Below are 23,628 nucleotides of genomic sequence, written 5' to 3'. Positions count from 1 at the left end.
TCCTTGCTTGGGGCCTGAGCACGGCGTAGTCGGTGTCGCTTTTGTGCTAGATTTAATAAGCGCACCATTAAACGTAGGTTAGATTGCGCTAGGCTTGTCTTCGGTAAGCGGTGTAATTACAATATGCCATCGGATCCTCCGACGCCCGCTACCGCTAAGAAGCGCAAGGAAAAATCGTTAAAGTCCAAGCAGGATGAGTCGTCCATTCCGGACGCCGGTTCTTTAGAAACTACGGTGGAATCTGTGGATCCAGCCGAGGTTTCAGCTGAGTCTCAGGGGGAGCCTTTAATTTTGCAAGATGTGGCCTCTCAGGAGTCGGGTCAGGCTGAGGGGGCCTCTCAGGTTGCTGTACTCCCTTCTTTGCATAAGGTGGTTAGGCCTTCCCCTTCTGTCTCTAAGGTACCTTCCAAGGTCAGGCCTGGTTTGTCTTCCTCTGGCGTCAGTCCTAGTTCTGCAGGTTCTGTACCTAAAAAACACATGCTAAAAATGGCAGAAGATTTGATTACCTTAATCAGAGGTTCTATGCCCCCTCCAGATAAGAGGCCTAGGGTGGAGCCAGAGGTGGAAGGTTTGGAACATTCTTCAGATTACTCAGAGTCTTGCTGAAGACATTCAGGATTTTCCTCCTTATTCTGATTCAGACGCAGAGGATTCTAGTCCTTCTGCTTCTCCTCCAGAGGATTTTTCTTTTTCAGAAACCCTGCATTCTATGAGGGAGCATTTTAAATGGGAAGGTCAGGATTTCTCAGATTCCCGGAAGAGGCTTAGGGAATTTTTGTTTTTACCACAACATAGGCCCTTGGCTATACCTCCTGTTTTGGATGTTGTTCAGGATGTTTTCTCTGAGGCTTCCCTTAATCCAGACTCTTTGCCTCCTGCACCGGTTAAACCAGATAGGTATTACAGAGTGCCAGAGACTCATAAATATTTGTATAAGAGCCCAAGGGCTGACCCAGAAACTATTAGCCAGGGACCTAAGGGTGTCAGGGCTTCTGTTGTAAAGAATCCAGTTCCTATGGATAAAGATTCTAGAGCTTTGGATAGGTGGGGTAAAAAAGTGTATACCTCTTCCACTCTCGCAATGAGGGCTTTGAATTGCCAGTTTCATATGCTGAAGTACCAGAATTTTCTCCTTACTCAGTTAAAATCTAAGGTAGATGCTTTGGCAGAGGGCATAGAGTGTAAGGAATTACAGGATTTGGTTCATGCCTCTGATCAGGTGGGTAAGCATTCTTTGCAGTGTGGTTTCGATGCTTTACAGGCTTCTTCCAGGGTGGCTGCCACTGGATCAGTTATTCATAGGCACGCCTGGCTTAAGGATCAGAACTTGTCTGAGCATGTTAAAGCTCGAATTTTGGATGCTCCCCTTCAGTCTGAAGTTTTGTTTGGTTCTCCTGTGGAGTCAGTCTTGAAGAAAATGGAAGACAAAGCTAAGTCTATGCAGACTGTTAAGGATTTTTTGCAGGTGCAGCCCCTAAGTTTAGCAGAAATTGGCCTACTAAGGGATGGGCTTACCCTTCTTCTGATTTACAGTCTAGGGGCAGATCTAGACGTGGTAGGGGCAGAGCTCAGGGTTCTTTCAGGCCTAGGACGTGGAGTTCCCCTGCACAATCTACAGGTGAGGGCAGGGGCCAGTCCTTTCGTAAACAGACCCAATGACCTGCATCTTCTGCTGCCAGATCCTTCCTGTCTGGCAGCTCCTCTGGGAGGAAAGTTGGCACTTTTCAGGCAAAATTGGCTTTTGGTCACCCAGGACAAATGGGTGTTGGACATTATAGACCGAGGCTACAAGTTTTATTTCCACACATTGCCTCCTTTCAAAGGCATGCCGGACGTTCCTCCTCAGCAAAGGGTGGAGGCTCACAAACAGATTTCTTTACTTCTTCAAATGGGGGCTATACAGCAGGTCCCCCTGTCAGAAGTGGGCCTAGGATTTTATTCTCGCCCGTTTCTTGTTCCAAAGAAAGGAAACACTTGGAGGCCAATTCTGGATTTGTCTATCCTCAACACATACCTGGACATTCCAAAATTCAAAATGTTGACTTTGCAACAACTTCTGCCTCTGTTAGGCAAGGATCACTGGATGGTAACTCTGGATCTCAAAGAGGCTTATCTTCATATTCCTATCAGGCCCAGTTGCAGGAGGTTCCTGCGTTTTCGGACTGGGACTTTACATTATCAGTTCTCTGCATTGCCCTTTGGCTTATCTACTGCGCCCAGGGTGTTCACAAAGGTTCTGGCTCCGGTGATAGCCTTCTTACGGTTAAGAGGAATACAAATTTATCCTTATTTGGGCGATTGCCTGATTCTTGCTCAAGACAGACAAGCTACTTCACCATCTACAGTATGTTATGGCAGTGTTAAGGTGCCTAGGGTATTCTGTGAATGAAACAAAGTCCAGTCTAGTACCCTCTCAGGACATGTGCTTTCTGGGTGTGAGACTGAATACAGCTTCTCAGATGGCATTTTTGACCCCGGACAAGCAAAGAAATCTTACCCTTTACTTCCAACAATTGTCTCTACGGTCCAGGCTGACTGCAAGGACAGTCCTTCAAGCCTTGGGGTTCATGGCATCTTGTATTCTGGTGTTTCCCAATGCCAAACTGCATATGAGGAAGCTACAATGGTATCTCAAAAGTGTATGGACTCAACACTGCCACGATTTGGACACTGTCATTCAGATAATACCTTGCATTCAAAAGGAATTTTTGTGGTGGGCTCAGGAATGTCACCTAAACAAGGGACTCTCTGTGACCCGACCAGAGGCTAGTCAGATCTTAACGACGGATGCCTCAGACAAGGCTTGGGGAGCACACCTCAATGGAAAATGGGTTCAAGACACGTGGCCTGCCAGACTTCAACATTTGCATATCAACTTGAAGGAGATGTTAGCAGTCCAGTTTGCATTGATGGCTTTCAAGGATCTACTTCACCCAGGACAAGTGTTGATTCAAACCGACAACACAACTGTCATGTGGTACATCAACAAGCAAGGGGGAACCCATTCGTACCCTCTTTGCAGGCAAACTATGATTTTGTGGGAGACTGCTCTCAGTTTGCACCTCACTCTTCAGGCAAGGTTTCTGCCAGGAGCACAGAACTCCTTAGCAGATGTTTTGAGCAGACAGATGGTGGATCCCCACGAGTGGAAATTGGATCCTCATGTATTTCAACAGTTGACAGTGGCTTGGGGGACTCCAGACATAGATCTGTTCGCTTCTCCACTAAATTTTCAACTGCCAAAGTTTTGCACAAAGATGTTTCACCCAAAAGCTTGGAAAGTGGATGCTCTATCATTCAGTTGGAACAACCTTCACGTCTATGCCTTTCCTCCTCTGCCTCTCCTTCCCAAGGTGCTCTTGAAGGTCAGACAGGACAAGCCCTGCATGATTCTAATAGCTCCAGATTGGCCACGACAGCACTGGTACCCTCTGCTGAGGAATTTAGTACGGGAGCCTCCTTGGCCTTTGCCATCAATTCCACACCTTTTGTCCCAGGCAGGCAATCATTTCCTCAATGTCAGGATACAGTCCCTGCATCTGACAGCCTGGCGTATTCTGTTCTAGACCCTGGGGGGTCGCAGCTTCCTCAGCAAGTTTTGAATGTCATTTTGGAGGCCAGACGGCCTAGTACAAGGAAAGTTTATGCTGATAAATGGAGGAGATTTTTCTTTGGAGCAAAGCAAAGAGCTTTGATGTTTCAGTGCCTAATTTGAGTGTTTCACTTCAGTATCTTACAGAATTATTAGACAAGGGTTTGTCTTTCTCCTCTGTAAAAGTTCATGCTGCAGCCATTTCTGCTCACTATGACTGTGACCCACCATTATTCTCTCATCCTTTGTTTAAGCAATTTCTTAGAGGGGCAAAGAACATAAGACCCCCGCGTAGAGCTCCTACTCCTTCCTGGGATCTCAATTTTGTGTTGGAAAAACTCACTTTACCTCCTTTTGAACCTGCAGCTACATCTGAGTTGAAGTTTTTATCTTGGAAGACTGCTTTTTTGTTGGCCATTACGTCTGCTAGAAGGGTATCTGAATTACAGGCTCTAATGGCAGTTGAACCCTTCCTGATTTTTCATAAGGATAGGGTATCCCTGCGTACTAACCCTACTTTTATGCCTAAAGTGGTTTCAAATGTAGCTTTGAACCAATCTATTTATTTGCCTACATTTTATGCTGATCCCCAAAATAAAGGGGAGAAAATTTTGCACTCTTTGGATATTCACAGGCAGTTGCGTTATTATTTGAGCAGAACTAAGGGGTTCAGACGGTCTCAACAGTTGTTTGTTTCTTTTGCTTTGGGCTCTCAGGGGAAACCTGTTTCAAAACAAACTATTTCTAAGTGGATTGGCCATTGTATTGCTTTTTGTTATTCTCATCATGGTAAGGAGATTCCGGCTGGAATCAGACCTCATTCCACTAGGGCTACTGCCACTTCTACTGCTTTTTTAAGGGGTGTAGCTACTAAAGATATTTTGGAGGCAGCTACTTGGAGTTCAGTGCACACTTTTTCTAAACATTACCATCTCCCTCTTTATTCCAAATCTAGGGCTGGGTTTGCCACTGCAGTTTTACAGGGCATGTTAGCAGCTCCCAATGCTTTATGATTTTGCCAACCTCCCTTTACCTTTGCTTTGGGATTCTACCCACAGGTTATGACTGCAGCAATGTGAGATGAAGAACATATTACAGTTTTGTACCTACCATAAATGTAGATGTTCGAAGATCCACATTGCTGCAGTCCAATTTACCCTCCCTCCTTCCCCACTGTAGTTTGGGGTGGTTGTGTGGTTTGGGTTGTAAATATTGTTTGTACATGGGTGTTTGTAGGTTTTCTGTTTTTGGCTATGGCCTTTCTTTTTAGGGCCTTCTGACATCTGGGGCAAGAAAGACTGAGGGTATGACGTCGGTCATGCGCTTTAGTACCACGGCGTACTGACGTCAGATCTGAGCGACCATGACCGACGCCAGCCTAACACTTTGGTATTCGGGCCGACCGAGGACAGCGGACTACCCACAGGTTATGACTGCAGCAATGTGGATCTTCGAACATCTACATTTATGGTAGGTATAAAACTGTACTTTTTCCTTTGTTTCCTTGTCATTGATTCTTTGTAGTTTGATGATCCATGGAAAGACTTCTGAAAATTCAATGTTCCAATGTTATCTTACTGATGTTCCTCCTTATCTTGTTGACGACATCTGGCCATAGATATTTTTACAAAGTTTGTTTCTCAATAACATACTTCTTTTTCTGCATGGATGCCAAAATCTAATTAAGCTCTTTTTGCCAGCACACTTGTTCAGCATTCTATACTATTTCTAAATTAACCCTTTATATTTCCTTTTGCTTTATATTATTCTTGCAGCTTTTTTTCCCAAGCTAATAGTCCTGCTAACAACAGTTTAAATGGAGAACAAATGCTATTTATTTTACAAGCACATGCAGGAAAAACTTAGAAGATATGTAGATAAATGTAAAGTACAGAATAAGCAATTTATTGACCCAAATATGTTTTATAGAGAATTGGGAAATGAGGTAAAAGGAATTGAAAGACGACCAAAAAAGAAGAAATTGACACATTTTGGAGAAATATCTATGAAGATCATGTGGAACATAACAAAGATGCTAAATGGATAGAAGTAGTAAAAGAAAAAAAAAAGTTCAAATGTGCACGATATGAAATGGGATGAAGTAACGGCCAGAGAGATTGAAACAAAGTTAAGAAAAGCCTCCAACTGAAAAACACCAGGCCCAGAGTACCTAACTTTTGGTTAAAAGTATTAACATCTTTGCACAAAGATTTAGCCATGAGCAAGAACTATTTATATGTGCACCCCAAACAGACATAGCCTGGCTAACAACAGGAAAAACAATGCTTCTACTTGAGTGAGCTTGCAGGCTACCCTAAAAACTACAGACTGTTAATTTGCTTTCAGACGACCTATAACCTGTACACCGGAATTGAAGCTGACAGAGTTTATAGTCATTTAGAAGAAAACTTAAGTATGGCACTAGAACAAAAGGGTAATAAAAGAAAGTAATATGGAACAAAGGATCATTTGTTGTTTAATGAAGTCATAGTGGAGAACTGTAAGACGGGGAAGATTCTAAGTATGGCATAGATAGACTACAAAAAAACATTTGACAGTATCCCACATTTGTCGATAAGACTGCTTAAAAATGTATAAGATATACCCTACACTGATAAACTACATCACAACAGTTGGGTATAATAAGGGAAAAATTATTATTCCAGGGATAAAAATTCAAAGGGGGATATTCCAGAGTGACTGTCTTGTCACTACTGCTGTTTTGCCGTTCCTTAACCCATTAAACAGTCTGTTAAACAAATTAGGTCATGGCTATAATTTGGCTCCCAGAAAGCAACAAAATGTAAAGACTTCTCATCTTCTGTTTGTAGATGATTTAAAACTGTATAGCTCATCAGATGAAGAAATGAAACCACAACTGCAAGTGGTTAAAACTTTTTCAGATGATATAAGAATGTCATTTGGTCTTGATAAATGTGCAAAAGCAATTTTTAAAGCAGGAAAGCTGCAGCATGAAGAAAAGAACTTGAACAAGAGGGAGTGTGTAAATATTTGGGAAGTGAGGAAGGATTAACAATAAAACATGAACAAATGCAAATAAAACTTACTAAGGAATATTTTAGAAGACTTGAATTAATCCTGAAAACAGCATTGACATCTAGGAATAAAGATCAAGCTATAAACCAGTTTGCTCTTCCTGTCCTAATATGCAGTTTTGGAGTGATTGGCCCCAAAAGGTGTTGGATAGATTAGACAGGAAAACAAGAAGAGTGCCTCATGCTCATCAAATGATTTATAAAAATCAGTGCATACCAAGACTATGTATTTCCCATTCCGAAGAAATTGATTACATGTATAGATCTGCAATCGTGGGACTCCAAACATATCTGCTGACCTCACAAGACCCAAACATAGAGAAAGTTTTGAAACATGAGGAAAATAAGTCTAAGATGACTTCCCTGCTTAGTCTAGCAGAAACATTTTGGCATTGAGTGGGAATGGAAATCAAACCAGAAGTAGTTACAAATCAGGCAGCAACTGAATGTGCCAGAAAATGAAAGAATGTAAGGTGAAGGATCAGATGAGAAGGCAAGGAATATGGAAAATGCATAAATATAGTTGCAGGTATAGAAAACTCCTGGAACAACTTCATGTTGATCAGGATTGAATGCAGGAGTGGTTAAGGAGAGGTGAATTTAAACCAAAAGACGAAAGGTTAATATTGGCGGCCCGAGATAGTGAACTACGTGAACATTTGTTTGCAAAGTCCATTGAACATGTGGGAGAAACAGACAAATATAGGTTTTGTAAAACAGAATTGGAAGCAGTTGCACACCTTGTTGCTGTTTGTGACATACTAATGGTAGCAAGACTGTAGGCATAGAATTGTGGCAAGACTGTTGCACTGGGGATTGTTCAAACATAATACTGAAGTAGCTGAAAAACACTGGAAACATGAGTCACAAAGCATCATAGAAAATTATGAAGTCAGCTTCACATGGGATCATCCATCACCAACACTTTAGAAGATAGATGCGAGAAAACCAGAGAACCATTGACTACAGTGTGTTACATACATAGAGAGACGGTCATAAAATATCAGGATTTACAGGCAGAAATGAGAGCAATGTGGAAAAAAGATACCCAGACAGTTCCAGTAGTAGTAGGAGCAACAGGTCTTATAAAAACAAATCTACAATCGTATTTATATATGTGACCAATATATGTAATTCCGTACGAATTGCAGGAGGAGTCATTACTAGGCACAATGCGGGTGCTGCGAATACCACTTCTGGCTAACATCGAAGATTGAAACAATACTAATTTCGTAAATTTTAATCATACTTTGATTTAAGAATGGGATCCATTCCCAACATGGTATTAGAAAAACAGAAGACTTGGAGAAATTCAAAAGTCAGAAATCTGAGTTGATTACTACCTCATTTCTTCAGTCCATTGTAAATCAAAGAGGCATCAGCATCAGTTTTTCACTTTATTTGACAAAGAATCTTGTTCCCTTGGTCATTATGATTTCAGTGTCTTGTGAGCCAGCCGTGCTGGCTTTGTGATTCTCTTAATGGCCTTTGCTGTGTAGTCCATTTTTTGGACACTTATCTGTTCTGCGTCAAGAAATGCAGCATTTCTGCCTAATATGTTAAGTGAAAATGCAGCTGAAATGCAGAGGTTCATTATCATGTAACTGGATGTAATGCTTGAAAAGGCTGAACAAATTAGTCTAGTTTTCAAAATACATGGAATTAAATTGCTGAGTATTCAAGATGCACAGGCAGCTCCACAGACATACAGATATGTAGTTATGCTCTTTATGACCAACCTTAAGGTAGCCTTCAGGTAGGGAATAACTCAAGTGGCAAAGCTTTGTGAGTTACCCCATGTAAAGTCAGCCACGTGACATGCAGAACATCAGTGATGAATATTGTTCTGTAGGCAGTAGAATAGAGCAGGGTCAATGTTTGAGATTATCACTCTTGAATTTGCATTGATGTCTTTCACTATGTTATCACTAGCAAAGAAATGCATTTGCTAGATCATAAGCGCAATGTTTGAGTTTTCACAGTTGTCCTACACATCTTGTGTCAGGATGGGGCAGATCTGTTCTGTAGACAATGTCCATATATTACTGATAAAAGAAGTGTGAGAACTGTTTGAGCTTAACTTTGCAAAAAAGAATCACAATGTTCCTAGGGGCCCTTCATGGTTAACAAAAAAAATCATCTTCAAAATATCTGACAAAAGAATATTAATAATAAAGGTATCACCATAAGTATGTTGTTCCTCCAAAAGTCCCATGGAAATGTTTTCATAGCTGGTGGCAAACAGCTTCTGTAGCTGTACTCTTCAGTTTGAGAAAAATTTCTCCATAAAAATAAAAAGAAATTGTACATCAGACAGAAATTTGAGTGCATTAAAAATGAAATCTGTCATACTAAAATCTTCGAAAAATGAGAAATAAATTCTAAGCCAAAATGTTGCTCAGTACAAATATATGCAGTAGTTACATGAACAGTAACAAACCAGTAGTCATCCTACTACATACAAAGCCATATCAAACCCTGAGCTGTTGGGCATGCTCCACTTAAAGAAATCCCAATCCCTCAGAGCCACATGCTCCAGGGATCTAAACTTTGTCATCACAATAAACAAAACATGCTGGAGGGATAGGTTCCTGACCCAGAGACTCCCCATACTGTGGAATAGACTGCCCATACATGTCAAGCAGAGCGCCTACTTGGCCCTCTTCAAAAGGAACCTTGACGATTGGATGGGAGATAGGAAATTCACCTTGGGGATCACATCACTCACCCTGCTAGACAGGGGTCCAGGGAAGTAAATATTGTGGGAAAAAATATCCAGGGAATTGTTTGGCTAGGCATGTATAGACCCTAGGGCCAATAGCTTAGTACCAACCTATGAACTAGCAGGATACCCTGCAAGTTCTGTAGAAAGCGGCCACTATCTGTAACATAAGATGGTATGGTAACTACCATGGAGTTGTAAATTGGGAAATTGGCTGCATCACCTTTCTAGCAGCCCTCCAACTTGGTATGCTATAAGCTTTCCATCTTAGTTGCAAGGGGTTCTTGTGGACCTTTAGAAAGCAAGAAATCAAGGGCAACTGAAATTACTTTCTTTACTGGAAGATGTCATTACTGGGGGCATATTACCTGAACATAGCTGCTCTTGGTTATATTCGCATAACCCCAAGGTAGACATGCAGCAGATCAAAGTGTCTAAGGTAGCTGCATCAAGGACCTATTGAAGAGGCATACCAGTATCAAGCAGATAATGGCAGTCATCCTGGCTCCCAAGAACGGTTTCATGCAAATCTGGATACCAGGAGTCTTACCTTTGAAAACGGACAAGATGCGTGTTCTTTGGTACTTTGAGAATATCCCTTGTCAAGCATGGAAGACGGCCCTGGAATGTAGCATGAAACCACAAGTCCCCTGTATTCTGACTTTGCAAGATGGGCTGGTAGACCATTTGAGCTGGAGAGATGCTGATCCTCACAAGAGGATCTTGGACAGAGAAAGAGACATTTTTAGATGTTAGTCACAGTTGCTTCTCTATGCAGCAGGCAGGTAAGGAAATGCTACTGTAAAGCATCTTGCAAAGGAACTTGGACAGTGAATGCCTTATTCTTTGACAGGGTCTGTTTTTCTCTCTGCTCTGATCCCTCTACCTCTTTATCCATAAAGCAATTAAGAAAGTGAGAGGAGGAAGTGTAAAAAAAAGTCTTCTAATACCTCCTTTTTGGCCAAGGCAGTATTGGTTCCCCTTGCTGACACAGATGATAGCAGACCCAGTAACATTGCCTAAACATGTGCACCTCTTGACTCCAGCTGAATGTGTATTTGGTACATATAAACCTGTAGGCACTCAATTTTACAGCCTTCATGATCTTAACCTTGCTTCCCTATGGACACTTCCAAGCATAACATCATGAGAGAAGCTTGGAGACCTAGTACTTGGAAGATGTATTTATCCAGATAGTTGTTTTCCCTTTAGTGTCTGAAAAGGTGTCAGGGCACCCCGCTTAATAGGGATGCCCTTGATTCTGCAATATCTGGCAGATCTAGTTGCATTTTGGGTAGCATATTCTTAATTAAGTGTTCACTTTTCTGCTGTCTCAGTGCACTTGCCTGTTGACTGTCCATTGTCCTCATTGTAATTAGTTAAATAATTTCTCTAAGGGGTTCACCACTTAAGACCCCCCTAGAAGAGTAGTGGCCTTACCATGGGACTTAAATTTCACTCTGAGAAAAATTGACCTATAGTCCCTTTTAAGCAGCTGACACTTTTCTTGTGAAATTCTACACCTGGAAAGTCAGCCTGTTAGTAGCCATCACGTCAACCTGGAGGATGTCTGACTTAGAGGTCCTTACAGAGAACATTTTGTTATCCTTCCATAAGGAGAGAGTCTACTTGTATAGAAATCCTTCCTTTATGCCTAAAGTGGTTACAGCATTGACCTTAAACCAAACCATTAACTTACTACCATTTCCCTTACTCTAGAAACAGAGGGGGCAGATCCTCCATTCCTTGGATTTTGACTGACCATTTAGATTTTGTTTGCATAAAACTAAGGACTTGAGGAAGATGGACCGTTTTGTTTCCTTTTCCCCATTTCTGCTGACTGACTGCATCACCTTTGAGTATTTTGCCTGTCAAAGAACTTTAAAGGAGTGTTAGAGCTGATGCTACTCCCTTTATTAGAGGTGTAGACACTCAGGCTATTTGTAATGCTGTCTTCCAGAGCTTCCTGCAGCCTATTTGAGGAAAGAGCAAACCTGCTAACAACATGCATAAAGCTTTATCTTTCCAAATATGAAGACAAGTGTGATGGCCCATCACTGGACCCCAGTAATCAAGGAGCCTCACTTCTCACCACCAGCACCTGTGGGGGAACGTTCATTGTGAGGATAACGGGTACATGCACAGTATTTCCAGATGCAGCTCTCTGCATCAAGTGCTATCGAGCACAATTTCCCTTAAAAGCAGATAGGGAACACAGTCTGTAGATGGTTCTTCTCTCTCTCTCCAAATCCACAGTAAGACCCCCCACAGGCACAGCTATTGAGCTGAGTCCTTAGCCAGGGAGTAGCTGACAGCTGACACACCTGCACTCTTTAAGATTTTGATTCATTCACACACACACACACACACACACACACACACACACACACACACACACACACACACACACACACACCTAGGAAAGGCTGGCATAGGTTTACTAGCTATGCCCCCTTTTGCCCAGACTATAGGGTAGTCCACCAGAACCCATTGACAGCTACTTTAAGGTCTTTAACAAAGGGTGTCCAATCTTACTGTGTAATATTAATATTCATGCAAATTATAGTTTGACTAAGCGCAAAGCTTTTGGGAGTGGCCCACACAATGTCACCAAATAAATATGCAGGTAGTCTCAAAACTTGAATATCTCTACAAAGATAAGCCACAATGAAAGGTTTAAATATATTTAATAATAAAGAATAAAAGAACAAGACGATACTAAATATATGTTCACAGTGACATCAGAGTTCAGAATCACAGGAAATATTTAAAACAACATTGAAGGACAGTCACATACAACTAAAAAATAATATCTAAACTAAGCTTCACTATAGTCCTGACTGAATCTAAGAGAATTATACTATTCCCTATTAACTTACTTCCTAGAGCAAGGCAGATGTTGTGAATTCTTCTTGTTGTTGTGAGGTCCAAGACAGAATGCTATGTCTCACTAAGAGACTTCTCAGAATAATATCTAAAATATTATCGCTGGGATAGCTTGCAGAATGGCATAATTTCTGGTCATCTGACATCTATTTCCAAGGCAAAACCGCCATTGCTGGCAGATGACAGCATTTAACATCTGCCTGTAAAAATCCACAGATAAGGGCTTTTGCTCAGATCTTTGGTAGATGCTGGAAGACATAAAACAATTGTATTCATTCATGCTTCCAGAGTAGCAATTAGTTCACCCCAAAGATAATACAGAATGTTTTCTGGTGCAGACTTTGTGTCTCTGGCTACCTTGAAACCTGTGAGACAGCCTCTTTATGGCTTAGCCTATAAAGTGATTTAATTTTGGATATTGTTCTAAAGTTTGCTGGACTGAGGTTAACCTCGTGCATTCCAATTTCCACAGTTAAAGCATATACATTTAAAATGGTTACAATAGTGCATGAACATTTTTGTTCTCTCCAGTAGAGCACACTGAGGATGCATTTCAAACACAAATACTTTATAAAATACCTTTTCGACACACGTCTGTACAAACCAGTCTGCAGTTCTAATACATTTGTAAAACAAGCATTTTATATAAATCATTTTGGTATTCACAAATGACATATACTTATTTACAAAATTCCAGCTAGCTGTGCTGGCATTACCTCCTTTTGTCACAAGTAAGAGTGAGCCCTACAAAGAACATATTACTTTTATGTAAGGGACTTACCATAATAGTAGACGTTCATATGGGAATCGCTGTTGCTGTATAGTTTTTGTTCTCCTTCCCCGCTTTTATTCCTGTTGATATTTTGGGGACTGGGGTGGGTACCAATTCATGTAACCCTCTTCTTGCACGCGCATACACCCCCCCCCCCCTTCAGTTGCTGCTTCTCAAGCTGACGTTTTAGTGTATCATGCATAGTGTTAAGGATGGCAGGTGGTGATGAATTTTGTTGCCTTAACTTGTTACATCCGAATGATGTCTCCAGGTGCATTTGCAGTTAACTCTTACTGACAACTCTAGGCGACAAATATTGCTTCTTCATATTTGCATCAATGATTCCAAAATCATGCTATGTACAAGGTTTTAAAAGATTTCATCTTAAGGCTTACCCAGTGGCAAACTCAGCTGCATTAATATTTGACCTCTATCTAGTGCAGGTAAGTAGATATTAGCTTATTTTTATTATATTAAGTTATATAGATCCCAAATCTCATGGTTACAACAGTAATTGTAATTTAACATCTGATCTGAAGTAGTTAACTTCATTTGATCAGCAACCTGTGGCTTTAGGATCCGATAGGGATCCGAGCTGGCAACATACCAAGCAAAAGCTCCTCCTCCCTACCCATACTATACTGCAACCTCCTTCCAATCCTCAGATCTCGTTTGCTGTGGCTTTGCCAGCACGGGATTTTTGAGCTCCAGGCAAGTTGTCAGGGTTTTTTTGAAAACTTTGGTCTGTGTGTGCCCCTTTTGATAATTTTATTAATAATTATTAGTTTATCCCTCTCTACGGTTACCGTTTACGACAATTTTTTTTTTGTACTTTGAAAGTTGTTAACTTTTTGTTAGTGTAGGTCCCCCTTCCCGCCCGTAGAGTGTGTGTGTGTGTGTGTGTTTCTAATATGTCGGAAAGTCAGAAAGTGACCTTCTCTAAGTGTACAGAGTGTGGCCACAAGCTGTCACCAGCCGATGGTCACACTCTGTGTGTAGTGTGCTTAGGGGTGGCCCATTTGTCATCCGGCTGCAAGATCTATGCGGCCTTCAACCCCCAAGCCCTGCGGGATCACAGGAACAAGTCAATTCTGGTGGGTCTTCTACCCGCAGAATCAACTTCTGCCTCTTCTACTGCTTCTTCTTCACCAGCCACGGCTGTGGCTGTCCAGCCTTCAGGCCCTCCTCCCCTGTCCGGGACTCACCCTCCCACCTTACCACAGGGAGAGAGAGAGAGGCCAAGAAAGATAGAATAAAAGAAAAGCACAGGGAGACAGACATTCAGAGAAAGAAAAAGATAGAGAGAAGGGCCGCAAGCGGCAGGCCGAGTTGGATCCAATGGCCCCTCCCACTAAGGTGATTTTGTCTCCTGTGAAAATTACCAGGCCATCTTCTCCTCGGCTCCGTTCACCACGTTTTCCTCTGGAGCCGGAAGAGGAGGCTAGACCACCCTCGAGGTAGTCTTTGTGTTGGCTCTCCCGGCCAGTGTCAGTGGCGTCCTCTAGATCGGCTTGGAACATCTGTGAAACAGACATGGATCAGATGATGGGAAGGTTTCTACAAACTCAACTGCAGATGGTGGTGTTGCTGCCCCCCCCCCCGTCCCGGTGCGCGGAGTTCGGCTAAGTTTTTCGCCCCAATAGCTCCTCCGATCCACCATCGGATATCTGAGTCTATGGATCCGAGGAGCTGCGGAGTCAGGGGGTCAGCGCCGATGGTGCCTTCAGCCTCTACACCGGCCATGCCCTAGAGTCTGTCGGATCCGAGGGGATGAGTGTTTCATCGGCTCCGTTGTGGTTGGGGCATACCGTCCCTTCAGGTCCAGCCGTTCCAACTTCTGGCTCCGATCACATAGTCTGATCCAAGGGTCTCGGCTACCCTCACTACCAGTTTCAGGGAGGCTGGTTCTCCCTTGGCATTCGTTGTGGAGAGGGTTCTCACTGAAGGATAGAGACCCCTCACTTTGTCCTCGGGGTCCATCCCTCCTTCGCAGCTTGGTTTGTCTTCCGTCATCCAGTCCCCCCAGGGACAGCCTGTGTCTATTGCGCCCCAGACAGTTCCCTTGGAGGAACACAAAACCATTTGTGAGCCCTCCCCAGAGAGTCCACCCGAGGAGGTCCCTCACAAATGCTAGAGTAAAAGGAGGCACTTAGACTCCCCCGAGACCCTCACTAAGGATACCGACTTGGAGGAAGGGGAAGGGTCCCCCAAATCACCCCCTGAAGATGTCGCCTTTGGAGACATTATGAAAATCCTTTGCCTTACTATAAGGGGGCTGAATTACTTGGCCCACGTAATTCGACTGCAGCAGGACCTCCTCCCCCGGAGTCCTTGTTGGCTGACGATAAATGGACATTCTCAGCTCATTTGGCCACTATCAAGTCTGTGTCCAATACGTCCATGCGTTTACTCTCTCATGCCACTGAGGGAGCTGCTAGGGCTAGCGGGTCAGCATCGCCTTAAGGCTTCACACCTGGCTCCGTTTTTGTGATTTCTCGAAACCCTTCAGTGCATCCTTTGCTAACGCACCCTTTGACTGTTCAACCCTGTTCGGGAAGACTGTCCACGATACACTTGTCCAGAGGGAGAAAGACTGGGAAGATGCCGTCAGCTGTCGGGATCCACTTCTCTAACCCTCAAAGGTCCTTTTCCAGGAACCAGCAAGGGCAAAAGAAGCTGTGGTTCCGGAAAACTCAGCAGTCCGGAACGCCCAGGACTCCTCCCCCAGAGGCAGAGGGGGACAAGGTGGATGCTGGCCCAGAGGCAGAGGGGGGGGGGGGGCTGAAGAACTTCGGGTCACATGAATCTTTTTCAGAACGACCCGACCCACGCAGCAACCCTGAGGGGTTGCCCAACTGCTCCTCTCTGGAGGCAGTCGGGTGGCATTTTTCGATGCACCTAGCCCAATGGGAGTCCATCACGACAGATCGCTGGGTGCTTCGAATAATATCCAGAGGCTATTCTATTCCCTTCATAAACAAGCCCCCTTACACAAGGCACCTCCCGGACGTCCCACCCACTCAGAGGGAGGCCGCGGCCTTGGAAATACAAAAGCTACTAGAAAAAAAGAGCCATCCAGCAGGTGTCCCCAGACCAGTCCGGATTAGGCATCTATTCCAGGTTCTTTTTGGTGCCAAAAAAGACTGGGGACGCAAGGCCGATTCTCAGCCTATCAACAATGAACCTGTTCGCTGCCAAGGAAACGTTCCGGATGGTCACGCTTCAATCCATCCTGCCCTTCCTGCAGGAGGAAGACTGGTTGCGCTCGATAGACCTCAAGGATGCGTTCTACCATATTCTGATGGACAGGCGATCCAGGAGGTTCCTCCGCTTTCGGCTAGGGGGTCAGTCATTATCAATTCAGGGTCCTACAATCAGTCTCACCACAGCCCCCAGGGTGTTAAGCAAGGTCATGGCAGTTGTAGTGGCCCACCTGAGACTTCAGGGCATTCAGGTCTTCCCGTACCTGGACAACTAGCTCCTCACCACCCCCACCAGGTATCTACTCTTACTAGCCAGAGATTTCTTTCTCCGGATATCACCTCAGCTAGTGATTACAATAAATCTCAGGAAGTCTTCCCTTTAACCTGTTCAAGTGTTAGACTTCATAGAGGCGAGAACAGATTCTTGTCAGGCCAGGGCATTCTTAACCCCAGACAAGACTACACAGCCTGGCACTTCATACGTTGGCGCTTATGCAGTCCTCTGCACCCCCTGCAGAATTAGTCCTGAGAGCCTTGGGGTCCATGGCAGTAGCTATCAACCTGATCCCTTGTGCTCGTCTGCATATGAGAATTCTACAGTGGACGTTGCAGGTTCAGTGGTCGATTCTTCATCAACCTCTAGATTTTCCGATCCCTCTGAGCAGAGTGTGCAGAAATTCTCTCATGTGGTGGCTGCAATCTCGGAATTTGCAGGAGAGACGTCCCTTTCTTGCTCCCCAACCCCAAGCCGCGGTGACCATGGACACCTCCCGCCTAGGGTGGGGGGGGCATTGTTCAGGCAGGACTGTTCAAGACACATGGACTCAAAACGAGACCATTCTGCATATAAATGTTCTAGAGATGAGAGCGGTCCTTTTAGCATTGCAGGTCCTTCATGCTTATCTCCCTCTTGGAACTATTGCGATCCAGTCAGACAATATGTCAGTGGTCTGGTATATCAACAAACGGGGGGAGCCAAGTCTTATCCCCTTTGTCAAGAAGCCATGAGAGTCTGGGAATGGGTGAACTCCAACCGCTTTCTGGTAGCAATGCACATTCCGGGTCAGTCCAACATCTTGGTGGACAAATTGAGCAGAACTTTCCTTTCTCCCTACGAGTGGTCTGAACCCTTGTGTAGCGGAACAGATCTTCCTCAAGTGGAGTCAGCCTTGCTGCGATCTCTTCGCATCACCTTCCAATACGAAGTGCAGCGAGTTTTTCGCTCTAATCCCCCCGACGGGGGAAGCCCCTAGAGGCGCTCTTGTTCATGCTTGACCACCCGGTCTTCTTTATGCGTGTTCCCCACTTCTGCTCATGATAAAGTTCTTACAGAAAGCTCGCCGATTGTGGAGCAGATTGATCCTCATAGACCCATTCTGGCCTCGTCAAGTCTGGTTCCCCTGCCTACGGTCTCATCTCATAGCTCCACCTTGGATCCCATTCCGAATTTGATTCATCATCCCTCGGGAATGTTTCCTCCAAATCTGGATAGCCTGAAACTCACAGCTTGGCTGCTCCAGTTCCACTAGTTGCTAGGACTCCCGGTATTTCTTCTCCTGTTAAATCTGTCTTGGTTGCGGCACAGAAATCCTCTACCAGGAAAATTTACTGTAGCAAATGGAGACGCTTCTCCATTTGGGCTTCACAGAGAAATCTAGATCCTTTTACCGCTCCGATCCCAGCGGTATTAGATTTTTTTATCTCATATCTTCCAGCAAGGAGCCAGCTCTTCCACAGTGAAGGTCCAACTGGCGGCTATTTCTCATTTCCATGTAGGGGACAATTTAGGCTCTCTCGCTGCTGCCAGCATTTGTAAGACCTTTTTGAAAGGCACTTTTCTTCTGAGACCTCCTATTAAGAATCCATCCCTGCTGTGGGATCTGACTGCGGTTCTTCAGGCTTTAGTGGCACCTCCTTTCGAGCCTTCGACATCAGTTGACTTAAAATTTTTGTCATGGAAGACTGCTTTTCTGGTAGCTATAACTTCAGCAAGGAGAGTGTCGGAGCTTCAAGCTCCTTGTATGAAACCCCTATATCTTGTGTTTCATAAGGACAGGTTGTCCCTCAGGACTAATCCATCTTTTCTCCCTAAAGTTGCTTCTGAGACCAACATTAATCAATCTATTAATTTGCCTGTCTTTTTCCCTAATTTTCAGAACAAAGGGGAATACAAACTTCATTTGCTGGATGTTCACAGGCAGTTACGTTTTTATTTGCACAGGACAGCGGCCTTTCATAAATCTGATCAACTTTTTGTTTCTTTTGCTAAGCCCTTTTTAGGGAAACCGGTTTCAAAAGTGACTCTTGCTAGGTGGATTTCCATTTGTATCCTACAAGCATACAGAGAGCTTGGTTTACCAGAACCAGTAGGAATTCATGCTTGGTCTACACATGTCATGGCAACGTCTGCAGCATTCTGGTCTAGAGTTTCCCTGGATGACATTTGCTCAGTGGTTACCTGGGCATCTTTTCACACCTTTATTGTTCATTATAAACTGGATTTAGTGTCTAGAGGAAGGGCTTCATTTGGCTCTGCCAGTGCTCCTGAATATCCTTCCTTAAGGGCCTCCCAAGATTTCGAGTAGCTGGGGACTCTGTCCCACAGGTTTCTGATCAAATGAAGTTAGCTACTTCAGATAAAGAAGTTATGTACTCACCATAACATTCCATCTGAGTAGGTAAACTTAATTTGTCAGCAGCCGTCCCTCCCTCCTTCCCCCTTACCTTGGCGTTATTTTTGCTGAGCTTGATGTTAGGAGTTCACGAGCTGGAGGTTTGTCCTTGGTTTAGAGGTCTCCGGTTAGTTTGTTGGTGTCATGTGTGGAGTGGCAAACTTGATCTGAGGATTGGAAGGAGGTTGCAGTGTAGTATTGGTAGGGGGGGAGGAGCTTGGAGCTCAGATCTTTTGCTTGGTATGTTGCCGGCTCAGATCCATATCTGATCTGAAACCCACAGGTTGCTGATAAATGAAGTTTATCTACTCAGATGGAACGTTATGGTGAGTACATAACTTTTTTTATTGTGGTAGTTCCTTAACATAACTCAACTTTTATAATGCTTGATAAGAGGGTGAGTCATAGTACTCCCATTGGGAGTAATTAATGCACTGCAAGGATCACTGCTGTAGTATAATTGATTACATACTTGATTTTGCCACAGTTGAGTGCAGTATCATCTGTCCGACTTGATGTCTTCATGCAGGCCTGCCCTCCCCAGTCTGCACATGTCTTAAGGGCACAAAGTATTAGGAAATGGGATGTCCATGCCAATTCTGGTTCTTTTTAATTACTTAAAGCATTTTGAAAGCTGTCAGTTTCATCTTTGCAAGATTGAGGTCTGTGATAACCACTGAAATTGGGAGTTTACATTACATTATTTCATATACTGTTGTGGCGCTGTATTGTGATTGTCTGAGTAGGTATATGAATTGTAGATTCTTTGAGGCCTATGTTGTCCCCAGGAAAGGTTGCCAACAATCATGCTTTTTGCCAAAATATTTCAACAAATGTATGCTGTTTAGCAAGAAGACTATCTTTCATAACACTCATCCCCTGAGTGCCTTTCTGCAACACTAAAATATGTTAATTCTGGGGCAAGGAGCATCTGGTCCTTACATTAAAGGGGAATTGTCTTAGACCTGTGCTGCTGGGATATCTAAATGTTCTAAAAAGATGGATAAGAAATTGGCAATGAAAGCTCTTGTGGGCACATCTTTTCTAGGCACTGCAAACTGGGTATACTGTGCTGGAGCAGGGCAGGCTTTGTCAGTAGATTACCATAGGACCTATGCTGTGTCCCACCATAAGGCTTTGCTAGACCAAATACTGCTTTTGTATTTTCCCATGCAAAATGAACCATACTTCAGCAGTGTTATTAACAAAGAGCACAGTATAGTTGTATGAGAATATTTGTCATAGTCTGTAGCCTGACTCCATTCAGTCCTCATTTGCGTTTTAGAAATGTCACCCCTCTCCCTCCACAAGGTGGCACCCTCTCCAACTATATCTCACACAAAATAGGTTTCATTTTTATATATATATATATATATATATATATATATATATATATATGTATGTGTGTGTGTGTGTATATATATATATATATATATATATATATATATATATATATATGTGTGTGTATATATATATATATGTGTGTGTATATATATATATATGTATATATATATATATATATATATATATATATGTGTGTGTATATATATATATATATATATATATATATATATATATATATATATATATATATATATATATATATATATATATATATATATATATATATATATATATATATATATATATATATATATATATATATATATATATATATATTATATATATATATATATATATATATATATATATATATATATATATATATATATATATATATATATATATATATATATATATATATATATATATATATATTATATATATATATATATATATATATATATATATATATATATATATATATATATATATATATATATATATATATATATATATATATATATATATATATATATATATATATATATATATATGTGTGTGTGTGTAATATACTGAACATGGTACAGGAACCCATAAGATTTATATTGTACATCTGCTGATGTCTGCCCCTTCTCAGGGTCAATTTGAAAAATTTGGAAATTGAGCCAGATGGTCGGATATTCACCCGTGGTGAAATCTTATATGTGATGAAACATACGTTAGCATTGATCTTACTCAGACATCTAAAATTATGGTGAACATGCTCACAAAGGTACGTTTTACCATTGCATTAGCCCATAGTACTGTAGGGCTGCTGTGAAATGGACTGATGGTATTCTGGTACTCTGTAAGGCAGTAGTCTCAAACTCAAATGGCTCAAAGACTGAATGAAGATGGCTCCATGAGCCAAGGGGTCTGACTGATGACAAAAGAAAAAAAAAATAAGGCACCCACAGTACAGACGTAACAGACGCATTGCAACACACACGTTAATATATATTCTCATTCACACCCTGCACTACGGTTGTAACCTTAACCATTCTTGCTCAGCTTGCATTGTATATTTTATACTTCCTTGTGTTTCATATATTAGCTGATTTTAGACTGTATATTGGGAGGTTCAGATCACAACACTTCATATACCCATTAACCATACCTTCCAAAGAGATATGTGAAACACGCACCACTATGTGATACCTCTGCTGCTACTTCTGGAGCGCAAAACAAACAAATAACAGTATCTGAGTCCGTTTTGAACTCTAGGAAGTCTCTCTCTGTCTCTCTCTCATTGGCTCTGCAGTCAAGCCAGTGAGAGAGAGGAGCTCCTACAGGCAATCTAAACCACAAAGACCGACATCTATCAGCATGCATCTCAACTGTACAGAGTTTTGCCTCATATTTGTGGTCGTCTGTCACTCATAAAATGTGGTTTTCTGGCAAATCATTGGCAAATCATTGAAGATAAAACTCAGAAAATAATTGCAGACATTTGAGTTTCGGACTTCATACCCTTCAGAAAATTTATGTTAATGCAAAACCTGTTGCTCTATCAACTTTCCAAGTTTGTAAGAGCAATATTTTAAAGCTTGTCCCTATTTTCGGACCATTGTCCCCCCATTATTTATGGCTTTGTATAGACTTTTTGCTCCAAGAGGTTGAGAAGCTTGTCTATCAGTGTTACTTGGTTATCACAAACTGACTGGAAAAGAATCAGACTTCACTTGGGCAAAGCTTCACAGGCTGAATTATAAGTTTAACAGCTTGCATTTGGCCTGTGGCTGGGCTGCTTTAAGCAGTTGATTCTTTCTTCTTTTTTGCTTGCAAGCTTTTTTTTTTTTCATTGAAGCCCAAATAATTTTGGAGATCCACTTATTTCTCATCTGTTCACTTTACCAGTTGCTGTTTCCCCAGCTTCTTGCTGGCTTGCATTTCTTGTCTGCAGTGGAGAATTACCTGTTTGGTGCCTCTTCTTGATGTGGTTCAGAGTAAAGATTAGCTGACTTCATTCTGTGGAGTATTAGGAAATGTTATGCATAGTTCTCCCCACTTTTAAAGGGATACTCAATTTATAGTGCATCAAATATACTGTATGTGCTCACTCCTGTTTCCTATTCACTTGCCAGCTTTTTTGTTTTGCTCTGTCTAGGATGTTATGCCATGGACTAGAATGCAGGCTTTTCAAAAGTGTAAGCTTGTAACAGCTTTCCCCAAACATTTGCAAAAAAGAGCAGAATAGATAATCTGTTGCTCATTCTTACCCTAGCCCTACTTGTTTTGTCAGTACTATGTAGAACCGTAGTCTTTATTGCTGGGAAGATCAAAAGCTGTGGGTTCTGTCCCATTGCCAGTTCCATTTGCTGTAGTATGCAGTATAATAGAGGGATGGAGGGGAAGGTAGGGTAGGGGAGATGCAGCTCTTCTGAGGTGATATCTTTCAGTTGAGACATTAAAGCAAAGTCTCATTTGTCTGAATTGATGGTTGCTCAGGTGTAAAGGTCCTGTGGAACTTTTCAGAAAAGAATAGATGATTTTTCCCAGCATCCTGTCCACTTTGCTTTCGGGCCAAACAAATGTCATATGTAGCCTCCCTAAAAACTGACTGTAGGCAAGGGAGTTCATTCTCTCTTATTCTCCTCTCCTCTTCTAACTGGGGTAAAAAAAGTTAAACTGTAATGTGAGTCATTCTTAGTCGATACTTGCCATGCAGGCCTTGGAAGAAGTTTCCTGGGGAGGATGTTTTTAGATGACACTCTGTAGTAGTAAATTCTGGGTGTATCCTATTAAGTGGCTGCTTTTGCAGATGTTCATCGTGCATACAGCTGCAGTCATAACAGATGGGTTATCCTGCCATCAGGCGGGTCCTTGGTCGGCCGAATTCCAAAGTCTAGATCCGGCGTCGGTTGTAACTAGGACTTTGTATACCACGTACACATATTTGTATTTTTGCACCAGTTGTCGAATGTATACCAGTTTGTTACTTTTCTTAAAAAAAGGCATTTTATAACTGTTTTATAAATTTTTTTTTTCTTAGGCTCCAGCTGTAGATGTTGTAGCAGTTGGTCTTGTGTCTGGCCAGATTGTTCTTCATAATATTAAATACAATGAAACACTGATGAAGTTCCAGCAAGACTGGGGTCCCATTACTGCAATATCATTCCGTACAGGTACATTAGGCTTTATTACTTAAAGTGAATAATTTGACTGTTTTAAGCAGTTGTCAGAATGTAAAAAATGTACAGATTTTCAATTTTAGAATGTCTGCATTGTATTGAAGATCAGTACACTACAAAATGCTAGGTAACTGGAATGGTATAGAATCTGACTGCATATTTGATCATTGAAACCCCAAAAAATTTTTCCTTTTTCAGGCCAAAAAATAAT

At 42.2% G+C, this 23,628-nt stretch overlaps 1 protein-coding gene across 1 annotated transcript in view; it reads left to right on the top strand.

The window, feature by feature from the left end:
* WDR36 (WD repeat domain 36) overlaps positions 1 to 23,628 on the top strand; it is a 1,582,076-nt gene that overhangs the window by 484,122 nt on the left and 1,074,326 nt on the right. The window contains exon 7 of the mRNA XM_044064266.1: positions 23,279 to 23,411. Within this exon, the coding sequence (XP_043920201.1) occupies positions 23,279 to 23,411 (133 nt within the window). The remainder of the gene's footprint in view (positions 1 to 23,278; positions 23,412 to 23,628) is intronic.

Source organism: Protopterus annectens, chromosome 2.part2, assembly GCF_019279795.1.
Source record: "Protopterus annectens isolate FY-2018-M chromosome 2.part2, PAN1.0, whole genome shotgun sequence".
NCBI classification, from domain to species: Eukaryota; Metazoa; Chordata; order Ceratodontiformes; family Protopteridae; genus Protopterus; species Protopterus annectens.
The sequence above is the reverse complement of the archived record's forward strand: the minus strand, read 5'-3'. Positions and strand labels throughout refer to the sequence as shown.